The 12,108-nt window shown below is 46.7% G+C and overlaps 1 protein-coding gene across 1 annotated transcript in view; it reads left to right on the forward strand.

Moving 5' to 3' along the window:
* The first annotated feature begins 6 nt into the window (after positions 1-6).
* Positions 7-12,108, forward strand: part of RILPL1 (Rab interacting lysosomal protein-like 1) — a 48,988-nt gene continuing 36,886 nt past the window's right edge. The window contains exons 1-2 of the mRNA XM_008591370.1: positions 7-376; positions 6,997-7,147. Of these exons, the coding sequence (XP_008589592.1) occupies positions 68-376; positions 6,997-7,147 (460 nt within the window). The 5' untranslated portion in view covers positions 7-67. The remainder of the gene's footprint in view (positions 377-6,996; positions 7,148-12,108) is intronic.

Here is a 12,108-nt window from a genome sequence, read left to right on the forward strand (position 1 = left end):
CCTCGACAGCGGCAAGTTTGGGAGTTGCACTAGTTTGCGGGGTGGGGGAGAGGCCGGGAGAGGGGCCATGGAGGAGGAGCGGGGGTCGGCGCTGGCGGCCGAGTCGGCGCTGGAGAAGAACGTGGCCGAGCTGACCGTCATGGACGTGTACGACATCGCGTCGCTGGTGGGCCACGAGTTCGAGCGGGTCATCGACCAGCACGGCTGCGAGGCCATCGCGCGCCTCATGCCCAAGGTCGTGCGCGTCCTGGAGATCCTGGAGGTGTTGGTCAGCCGCCACCACGTCGCGCCCGAGCTGGACGAGCTGCGCCTCGAGCTGGACCGTCTGCGCTTGGAGAGGATGGACCGCATCGAGAAGGAGCGAAAGCACCAGAAGGTGGGCAGCGGCCTCAGTCTGCCCGTCCGGGCAATGGGGCTGCCGGGACCCACGGGCCCTTCAGCTTTGGGCACCTATGGGTGCACACGTGTGTGTATACAGGGACTAGACCGGAGGAGACCAGACCGGATGAGGGAGGGAGGCCCTTGGCCCTCTTTTGCCCAGCCAGGGGCACTTGGCATATACCACCCGAGAGATTAAGAGCAGTTCTCTGGAATCAGACCTGAGTTCCATTCCCACCTTTACCGTTTAATAGCTGTGTGACTTTGGGTAAGTTACTTAATCTCTCCGTGCTTTATGTCCTCACCTGTCAAATGGTGATCATAATAGGACCCACCTTATAAGAATTAAAAAGTATGATATAGGTAAAGTGCTTCGATGTTATTATTCTTTTCCAGAAATGAAATAAGCCCCCTGCCCTTCAGTATTACCCAAGAAGATATGACACCAGGCCCCTTTTTTCATCCCACCCCAGAGCCCCTCAGAGCAAAGGGGATGTGACCTCCAGCCACTGAGCTTAATGACGCCCAGTCTCTGGATTTATGTTTGCAACTTTCTTCCCAGGGTTCCCCTAATTTATTAATCTGTGCCCTGAGGTGCTCCCCCCCCCCTTGATTTTATCTTTAATCCTCACAGAACCCTGTGAGGTAGGAATTATCTTCACTTTACAGATGAGAAAACCAAGGGTCAGAGTTGGGGGAGTAATTTGTCCCAAGTCAGTGGTGAGCGAGTCCCAGCCCCAGTGAAAGTAATTCTATGTCTCTTCCCCACCCTGTTTGCACCGGGGGAAGAAGATGATTTGGGGCAGCATTAAGGCCAAGCCTCTGCTCTGGGTACAGGAGTTTCTCTGAATCGGGGCCTCCCCACTGGGCTGGAAGTCCAGACAGATGAGGTGCCTGGGGAAAAGGAAGTGGGAGACATGTGGTTTCCTGCCCTAACCTCAGCCCAGGGACGCTCCTGGCAGACCCCTCAGACTGAGAATGGGAGGAAACACCTTTCCTTGAGGGATCAGGGTGACTGAGTATGCTCTGGCTTGCTATGTGGCCTCAGGAAATACAACCAGCCTCTCTGAACCTGGCGCACCATCACCAATTGTGTACTTTGATGGATCTGTGTGTTTTCAAGGAAAATGGCTGAAGCTGAGTCTGCAGCCTTAACCTGAGGGAATCCGTTCGTAGTTAACAGCAGTATTGCCAGTTTGTGTTTGTCCTCATAGGTCCCTATGCCTTGGAGTCAGGAATGAAACTCAAACTCCCAAGAATCAGGCAGCATTTCCAAGGTCACACTCTGAGCTTGAAAATGCCAAAATCCTATAATTAGTTTCAAGATTTCTAGGAAGCAGGGACTTTGGAGCTAGACAGTCTGGTTTCATATCACCTGCAGGCTCTGTGACACTGGGCAAGTCACCTAGCCTCTTTGTGCCTTGGTTTACTCAGCTATAAAACTGGATAATAATAGTACCCACTTGTAGGTTTATGGTGAGGATTAAAGGAGTTAATATATGTAAAGTGCTCAGAACAGAGCCTCCCATAGCAAGGGTATTATAAATGTTAACTATTATTTTTAAGCCTAAAGAGACTTTCACTGAGGTGCTCACAGGCTGATATTGGGGCTCCTCCAACTTCCACCACATACACCTCTACTTCTACCCCAGATGCCTCCATCTCTCCTAGAGTCAGGGAGGGAAGGGACCTTCAAAATCCTCTCATGTGGCGGCCTCTCATTAACAGGGACTAAAGGGTTATGGTCACACAGAAGTCCTGGCACCTGTGTCCCTACCCCTGGCTATTTAGTTCTGCCATGGCCAGGCTGGGAGACGCCCTTGTCAGAGGCCACTGGGCCTGAAGTCGGATGGAATTTGCCAGCCGCACTTGTTGCTTCTGGAACACTATCAGCCAGGACGGGAACACGCACTTATGCAGGGCCAGGGCTTGTTTGTGAACAGTGAGGGTGATCTCTCATCCCTGATGGCTCTTCAAGGTGATATTTCCACGAAAATCTTCTTAGCATGTCCTTGGTCTTGCCCATCTGTCCTTCCTTCCTTGCATCCTTCCCTTCCCTGCTCCATCTCTCCCTCTCTCCCTCTCTCGTTCTTTCCCTCCTTTTCTTTTTTCCTTCCTTCCCTCCCTCTCTCTCAGCAAATATGGCTGCAGTAAGGCAGGTAAAGCATGCACCCTCTCTTCTACCTGTTCCTCCTTCCGACAGACACGTAGACTCAGTCAGTTCTGCTCATCACTCATCCCAGGCCACAGTCACATCATGTTCTATCCCGTTACTCAGTCTGCAGCCCCGTTGATGGGCCACAGTGTGCACTGCACCGTCCTGAGTGATGTGGGCAATGCCAAGAAAAGCAAAGCTGGTTCCTCTTGTCAGGCAGCAGGCAGGTGATAGGGAAGACAGGGAAAACACACAGATAGACTTTAGAAAGCAGTGGCTGTGCAGGTACAGTTGCATATAACATAAACAGCATGTGTTGTTCATTCATTCATCCAACAGATATATTTATTGAGCACCTACTACATGCTGTTCTGGGCACTGGGGAGACAGCAGTGACCATGACAGATTAAGTCTTGGCCCTCATGGGCCTGATGTTTTTAGTGCAGTGCCGTCCCATAGAGATATAATGTGAAGAAGAAAAAGAAAACAAACAAAAAAAGAAATATAATGTGGCTTTCCATGTTAATGAAAATAAACAGGTGGGGTTAACTTTAATATATCTTATAGAATCCAGTAAATCCAAAATATTTTCCTTTCAACATGTAATCAGTGTAAAAAATTATTAATGAGATATTTTGCATTCTTTTTTTCCTACTACGTCTTTGAAATCTGGTGCGTATTTAACCCTTAGTGCACATTTCAGTTCAGACCAGCCACATTTTAAGTGCTCACTAGCCACATGTGGCTAGTGGCTATTCTATGGGATGGTGCAATTCTAGCATGAGGAGATAGTTTTTTAAATATCAGCTTATGATAAGTGCCGTGAAGAAAATAAAATGGAGGTATGAAAGGGACTGGTTAAGGTGGGGGTCTCATAGATGGGGCAATCAGGAAGGCTTCCCTGAGGAGGTAACATCTGAGCCGAGATCTGAATGAAGTCTAGAAACCAGCCTCAGAAAGATCTGGGGAGAGGCATTCTAGGCAGAAGACACGGCATGTGCAAAGGTCCTGAGGTAGGAATGTGCTTGGCATGTTCAGGGAACACAAAGAAGGCCAGTGTGGCTGGAGCAGAATGAGTGAGGAAGAGGCTGGGAGATGAGGCCATGGAGGGGCTGGGTCTTAGAGGCTGGAGCAAGTTTGAGGAGTATTGGTGCCGAGAGAAGGAAAGGAGATGATTAACCATGGCTGACTTTCTGGGAGATACTTTCAGCTGGTATGGAGGCAGGATCAAATACTCCATGGTCAGCTCAGAGGCAAGAACCAACTCCCTCAACATCAACTTCAGGTCATTAAGGAAGAGAACTGAGGGTTAAAGACTGTATTCATCTCTTGTGGCTGCTGTAAGAAATTACCACAATCTTAGAAGCTCAAAACAGCAGAAATGTATTACCGTACTGCGTAATACAATATTATGGATACATATGGAAAGAGTGTAACACAATATTATGGATACATACAGTTAACATCAATATGGATAATACTGGATAAAGTTCTGGAGGTCAAAAGTCAGAAATGCATCTCACTGGGTTAAAATCAGGATGTCAGGAAGGCTCCATTCCTTTGGGAGGCTCTAGAGGAGAATCCATTTCTTTGCCTTTTCCAGTTTCTGGACACAGTCCGCATTCCTTGGCTTGTGGCCTCTTCTTCCATCTTCAAAGCCAGCAGTGTAGCATCTTCAAATCTCTCTAACTCTGACCTCTGCTTCTGTTGCCACATTGTCTGTAACCCTGACCCTCCGGCCTCCCTCTCATAAGGACCCTGTGATTACGTAGACTCACCCAGGTAATCCAGGATCATCTCCCCATCTCAAGATCTTTAACTTAATCACATCTGCAAAGTCTCTTGCTGTGTAAGGTAACTCATTGTCAGGTTTCAGGAATCAGGATGTGGACATCTTTAGGGACTGTTGTTCTGCCTACCCCAGCCAAATACACTTGACTGCTGCTCACCAAGCCCTCTGCATGCCTAGCCTGTGCAAGGTGGGAGCAGAGAGGAATGGGCTGGAAGAGCTTGAGTCTGCTTTCAGGCCACACCTATGTGTGGGAAGGTCGCAGGCTCACTCCACTGTCCTATGACTACTTCTACCCCCAACCCTGGCCTTCATCTCCCCCAGTGACCTTGAACCAGCTGCACAAATACTTAGTTATTACCTCCCATTTCCCCAGTGCAGCAGGCTTCCTGACAAAGGAGGTGGGATTTAGGGACTTATTTAGAAGATGAACGGAGGTGATGCTGAACATCCGGCCACCTGGCCGGCTAGTGTTGAATTGTAGGAGGAACAGAGATCAGCACCCATCCCATTAGCACTTTCTGGTGCCAGACACAATTCCAAGAGCTTTATGTATAGTAACCATTTAATGCTCGCAACAATCCTTAGAGGTAGATACTATTTTCCTCATTTCTGGAGCACTTAAAGGTTGAATAACTTTCCCAAGATCAGCTAGTAAGTGGCAGAAACAGGATTCAAGCTCGGGTTGACAGGCTCTGGTATCCATGCCTTAAACCACGGTTTTATGCAGGCAACAGCCATAATGCATTGTGAGCTAGTTTACGATTTTACAAGGTACCTTTTTTTGGTAACAGCTTTATTGAGTATAATTCAAATACTGTACAGTTCATCCATTTGAAGTGTACAATTCACTGGTTTTTAGTATAGTCACAGAGTAGTTTTATGCAGGCAACAGCCATAATGCATTGTGAGCTAGTTTACGATTTTACAAGGTACCTTTTTTTGGTAACAGCTTTATTGAGTATAATTCAGATACTGTACAGTTCATCCATTTGAAGTGTACAATTCACTGGTTTTTAGTATAGTCACAGAGTTATGCAACCATCACCACAACCGATTTTCCATTTTCATTACCTCCCCCAAGAAAACCTGTAGCCACTAATGACTGTTAACTAACGGCTCCTTATTTCCCCCACGGTACTGTACCCTGGACAGCACCAGTCTGCCTTTTGCCTTTATGGAATTGCCTACTCTGGGCATTTCATGTAAATGGAATCATACTATGTGGCCTTTTGTGTCTGGCCTCTTTTCTTAGCATGATGTTTTCAAGGTTCACTCATGTTGTAGCGTTTTCACCACTTATCCCTTTATATGTCTGGATAATATTCCATCGTGTAGATAGACTGCATTTTATTTACACATTCATCAGTGGATGGACACATGGGTTTCCGGCTTTTGGCTGCTAAGAATAATGCTGTTGTGAATATTCATGTGCACACAGTTTTGTGTGGATGTATGTTTTCATGTCTTGGACAGATCCTAGGAGTGGAATTGCTGGGTCATATGGTAACTGTGTGTCTAACATTTTGAGGAACTGCCAGACTGTTTTCCAGAATGGCTGCACTATTTCACATCCTCATCAGCAACATTCGAAGGTTTCAATTTCTTCATGTCTTTGCCAAACTTACTAGCATCTGTTTCTTTGTTGATAGCCATTCACAAAATAATGTTAATAGGCTGATCTGGGCCGGCCCAGTGGCGCTCCCGTCGAGGGTTCGGATCCCATATAGAGACCGGTCCGCTCACTGGTTGAATGTGGTGCAGGCGTGACACCGAGGGTTGCGATCCCATTGCCGGTCGCGGTATGGGCGCAACACTGAGGGTTGAGATCCCGTTACCGGTCACGAAAAAAAGACAAAAAGGAAAAAAAAATAGGCTGATCTTATTTATCTTCACATCTACCTTGTGAGCGTTTTTGTTTTGGTTCCCCAGACCGTTACCGGTCACGAAAAAAAGACAAAAAGGAAAAAATAATAGGCTGATCTTATTTATCTTCACATCTACCTTGTGAGCGTTTTTGTTTTGGTTCCCCAGCTGAGGAAAACTGAGGCTCAGAGGGGTTACATGAGTTACACAAGACCCCTTGAAGAGATGCCTGCATTAGCCAGCCAAGACAGTCTGGGCGAGGGTGGCCCTGTCAGCCTGAGCATCCCCAGAGCCTGTGCAGTCAAGACCCCTTGAAGAAATGTCTGCATTAGACAGCCAAGACAGTCTGGGCGAGGGTGGCCCTGTCAGCCTGAGCATCCCCAGAGCCTGTGCAGCCTCTTTCTCCCTTGGAGAGAGGTTTGTCCTGACTGTCTGTCTGAAGATTGGGGACATGACCCTCCCAGAGGCAGTTGGCAGTGTTAGGACCCCCATAACCTGGGGCTGCTCATCCACTCTCTCTTCTCTGGAGGCAGCTAAAAGTGCAGTGCCAGCTTCAGGGTTGTCCTCGGGCCAGGTCCTCATAGCATAAATGCAGGTGTCTGCCCAGAGGAAGAGCGCCTTCTCTCTCTTACTAAGGTGCCACAGGAGTTAATGGTGGCCTTGTCTACCCACCTGCCTGATGCCTGGTTCTCCTGGGGAAGAGGACAGCCCAAAGCCCCAGCAACCTGAGCTGCTCCCGAGGGTTGGGGTGGGTGAGGCTGCTGCTCTGGGCAGGCTGTGACCGCCTGCTGTCCCCTCGCTTTGGCAGGAGCTGGAGCTGGTGGAGGACGTGTGGCGAGGGGAGGCACAGGATCTGCTTACCCAGATAGCCCAGCTGCAAGAGGAAAACAAGCAGCTCCTGACCAACCTCTCCCACAAGGATGTCAACTTCTCTGAGGAGGAGTTTCAGAAGCACGAAGGTAAGAGAGGGGTCAGCATGGAAGTGAGGAGAGGGCTGCTTCTGTTCTCGCCACCCACGCCATCAGTAACCATCAGGATAACAGTTTGTGTGGTGCTGTCTTATTTCCAGAGCATTTTGGCTCCTACTGTTGTGTGGATTTGCAGCATAACTTCTGGACAGAAATCGCGTAGCCTTGATTTACAGATGATAACGCAGAGGTTCATTCCACAAATGGCTATCGATTCCATTCTATATGATAGGCTCTCTTTTAGGCCCTGGGGAATCCACGTGGGACACGACAAAGACCCTGCCCTCATGGAGCTTATGTTGTCCATTTATTTGTTTACATAGTGATCACCTCTCTCCTCTCCTGGTGCATAGGAGATAGGTGATCACTATGTAAACAAATAAGTAGATGGCATAGTTCCAGCTGGTGACCAGTGCTATGGAAGAGCTAAACAGGGGCATGAGATAGTGACCTGGGAGGGGGTTCTGTAGGTCCAGTTATCAAGGAGGTCACATTTGAGCCATAATGAAGTGACAGAGTGACCCCTGAAAATACTTTGTGGGAAAGCAAGTGCAAAGGCCCTGGGGCACGAGAACTTGAAGGAAACCAAGAAGGCCCATGTAACAGGAGAAGATGGTCGAGGTCAAAGGTGGTTAGAGATAAGGTCAGAGGGATCAGCAGGGGTCAGATCATGCAGCCCCTTAGAAGCCAAGGTTTGGATTTTATTCCATGTCTGCTGGGAAGAGATTTGAGGCTCTTGTCACAGGCAAATGTTTACCAGTGAGCAACCCAAGATGGCAACCTAGATCTGAATGGTGCTGGAGCCTCTCCACCGTTGTCCATCCTATGAACAGTTACCTAGAACCTTCTTGCCAGGTCCTCTGCTGGTGCTGGGGAAACAAGGATGGACAGTGGGATTTGGTCTGGGCCCCTTGGGCTGCATCTGCTGTGTACTGTCCAGCAGCTGCCCTCTCTCTAAATCAGAGCCTCCTGTACTTCACCCCAAGGAATCTCAGAGCCATCTCTTTAGTTTGAGAAAACTCCCTTGGTCCCCATACAAGCCCCCCTACTCATGTTTGGTGGGACAGGGGATGGACTTGTGTAGGGTCTGAACTTCACAACTTGTGGTTACAACTTTGTGTGAATAAAGTATCACACTGGTGAGGACTGTAGGAACCAAGAAAGAAGAAAAAGTTTGATCCAGGTCTGGAATTCTCTTTTCCTTGGATTTCCTTTGTTGAGATGCAATTAGTGCAATGAAAATAAAAGTTTTAGTGGTTATATGCATTGTTTCTAGAGCCAGATTGCCCGGGTTTGAATCCTGACCCCACCGCTTACCTGCTGTGTGACTTTGATCAAGACGCTTGACCTTTGTATGTCTAAGTTGCCCCCCATGTAAAAATGGAAGAAATGATCATACCTCCCTATTGGAGTAAGAGCGAGTGAGTAAGTGGGAAAAATACAGTCTTTCTTCTACACTCTCACAGCACAACACGTAACACATAACATGACTTCTGACTTCTGTGACCAGATGTGTGGAGATTTCTCCCCAGTGGTAAGCAAGCCAGCAGTTATTCAGTAGACATTAGCTAGGTGTCCTCCAATTTAACTCTCACACTACCTACCTGAAGATAGCATCAGATCCCATTGGGTGAGGGCACAGTCCCCAAGACTGCCTCCCACTTCAGATGCAAGTCGTGAGCCCAGGCCTGTGGAATTTCAGACCAGCTGTAAATCAGGGTTCCCAGAGCCCCTTCCTTGGGTTTTTTTAGTTCATTAGAGTGGCCCACAGAACTCAGGGAAACACTTACTTATGTTTATTACAAAGGACATTTTATTTTTATTTATTTACTTATTTTTTTTGTGGCTGGCCAGTATGGGGATCCAAACCCATGACCTTAGCGTTATAAGGCTGCATTCTAAGTTAACTGGCCAGCCTACAAAGGACATTTTAAAGGATACAAAGAAACAGCTAGATGAAGGGCCGGCCCGTGGCTCACTCGGTAGAGTGCGGTGCTGATAACACCAAGGCCCCGGGTTCGGATCCCATATAGGGATGGCCGGTTCGCTCACTGGCTGAGCGTGGTGCTGACAACACCAAGTCAAGGGTTAAGATCCCCTTACCGGTCATCTTTTAAAAAAAAAAAAAAAAAGAAACAGCTAGATGAAGAGATACATAGGGTAAGATCTGGAAGGGTCCTGAGTGCGAAGTTTTTGTTCCCATGGAGTTGGGATGCACCACCTTCCCAGCATGTGGATGAGTTCTGCTGTCCAGAAGTTCCCTGAACCCTGTGTCTTGGGTCTTTGATGGAGACTTCATTGGAGAGGCATGATTGAAGCATGGACAACCATGTACAAATGTGATTGGACAAAAAGGGTCTGATCTAACACTAACAGTCTGGGTGGGGAAACCCAGCACGGCCAGTTTGTTCAGATTCTTCTTGGCCTCTCTGTGTAGCATTCCTTCCTCCTGGGCTTGGGGCGGGATCCCTCCTAAAATGAGGGTCTTATGACATAGTCAGCTAAGGTAGGTCCCAGAGTTTCCTGCCCCAAGGAGAAAAACAAGCAGGTGGAAGGAGGGCAGGAGAAGATCAGAGAGTAGCATGAGCCAGGTACCGTGGACAAAAACCAATACATAAATATGAAAATATCACACTCTCTCAAAAGGTTGTTGTGAGGATTAAATGAGTTGTTAATGTAGACTGCTTAGAATCGTCCCTGGTACATAAAAAACACTCAGCAATCGTTAACTGTTATTACTATGAGCTGTTGTTCTCTAGGTCAATCTCCTTATTGAACAGATGAGAAAAACTTAGGCTAAGAGATGGGGAGTGATTTGCCCAAGGTCACACAGCAAGTTAGTGGCAGAGTTAGGACTAGAACTCAGATCCACTGATCCACCCCATGAAAGAAGGCTTATATCTCTCTGGGACCTCTCAACCTAGGGCTAATGGGAACATGGTTCTGGCTGGGGAGGAGGTGGGAGTCATTCCTAGGCCCACAGATTGGGCCACTGTGGGTATTCCAGTGCCCAGGAGCTTACAATTCCAGACAGACAGCTACTGCTGTGTTCTTTCAGTCACCCTTTCTCTCATTTATCACTGATGGAGTGCCTGCTCTGTGCCTGGCATTCTGGACTGTGCCATGTTCTGGACTCAGGCAGGGAGACATGATATTGGCTTGAATCACCCTTCTGCCACACCAAAAGGGGCAGGGATGGAAGAATGTGGTGTACTGGTACACTCAGTTTCTCAAAGGCAAGAAACAGGAGAAAAACAAAAACATAGAGCAAGTGTGACAAATAGGAAGCACAAAAAGGAGGTGGATTATAGGATGGGAGATTTATTTATTTATTTATTTATTTATATTTTTTATTTTTTTTAAAAAAGATGACCGGTAAGGGGATCTTAACCCTTGACTTGGTGTTGTCAGCACCACGCTCAGCCAGTGAGCGAACCGGCCATCCCTATGTGGGATCCGAGGCCTTGGTGTTATCAGCATCACACTTTCCCGAGTGAGCCACGGGCCAGCCCTAGGATGGGAGATTTAAATCAGTTATATCAGAGGTTACATTAAATGTAAATGGACTAAATGTTCTAGTTAAAAGACAATGATGATCAGATTGGCTTTAAAAAGTACAACTACATGTTGTTTATAAGAGACATCTATTATAAAGGTTGATAGTAAAAGGCTGGGAAAAGATACACCATACGAACACTGACCAAAAGAACAGTAGTGTAGCTATATGAATGTCAGAAAAATAGACTTTACGGCAAAAGCATTACTAGAGGGTTACTTCAGAATGTTAAAAAGTTCAGTTCTCCAGAAAGATAAAATGATTTTCAATTTGTGTGCACCTAATAATTTAGCCTTAAAGTATATATTTTTTAAATAGACAGATATATGTCCAGAATAGGCAAATTCATAAAGACAATAAATAGATTAGTGGTAGCCAGGGTGGGGGAGGGAAGAGGGGAATGACTACTAATGGGTAGGGTTTCTTTTCTGATATGATGAAAATGTTCTGGAATTAGGTCGTGGTAATGGTTGCATAACTTTGTGAGTATATTAAAAACCACTGAATTGTACACTTTAAACATAATGATTTGGGGCTGGCCAGGTCACTCAGTTGGTTGGGATGTGGTGCTGATAACACCAAGGTTACAGGTTCAGATCCCTGTACTGGCCAGCTGGCAAAAAAAAAAAAATTGAAAAAGTGGACAAAAATAAAAAGAGATATATCCGTAATCATTGTGGACAATTTTAACTACCTCTCTTAGTAATTGTTAGAATAAAGCAGAAAAATGACTGTAACGATCTAGAATATGTCTGATCAATGGATTAGTAAAGCCAGTACTCTCTGTTGCCTCTGCCTGCTCCTTCTCATGCCCACAAGTGGGGATATAGGGGCCAGCCCTAGTCCCCTGGAGATTCTGGCCCAGTGAGCCCTGGAAGACACAAGTCAGACAGAACAGCCAGAGAGGTGGAGCAGCTGAGAACGGGTGTGTGCACACACACATGTGCACACACGCACCTGCCAAGAACCCTCTCAGAACTGGGCTCAGGTGGGGCAAAATGTGAATTTTCCTCCATCGAAATGCTTAGAAAGGCAGCCAATAGCATACAGTCATAGATAGAGCTGAATAACAGCAGAAAATTACTTGGACATTAGAAAATTTTCTATCATCAAAGTAGGCCTGAAACTGGGGGGTTCTGAACTGTAGCCCCAATTTCCTTCAGCTCAAGACTTGAATACATTTTTTAAAATAATTTATTTTATTTATTGAATCAAAATCGATTATACATATTTTGGGGGTTGAACAATGAGATATGTTGATTAAATCAGTATTACTAGCATATATATTGTTACAAACCGTAATTATGTTTTATGCCCCTTGTCCAACCTCTCCCCATTCCCTCCCCCTCCACCCTCTAATTTCCTAGATTTCTTCTCTCCTTCTGAAAGAATAATG

The sequence above is a fragment of the Galeopterus variegatus genome, unplaced genomic scaffold (genome assembly GCF_000696425.1).
Source record: "Galeopterus variegatus unplaced genomic scaffold, G_variegatus-3.0.2 Scaffold147, whole genome shotgun sequence".
NCBI classification, from domain to species: domain Eukaryota; kingdom Metazoa; phylum Chordata; class Mammalia; order Dermoptera; family Cynocephalidae; genus Galeopterus; species Galeopterus variegatus.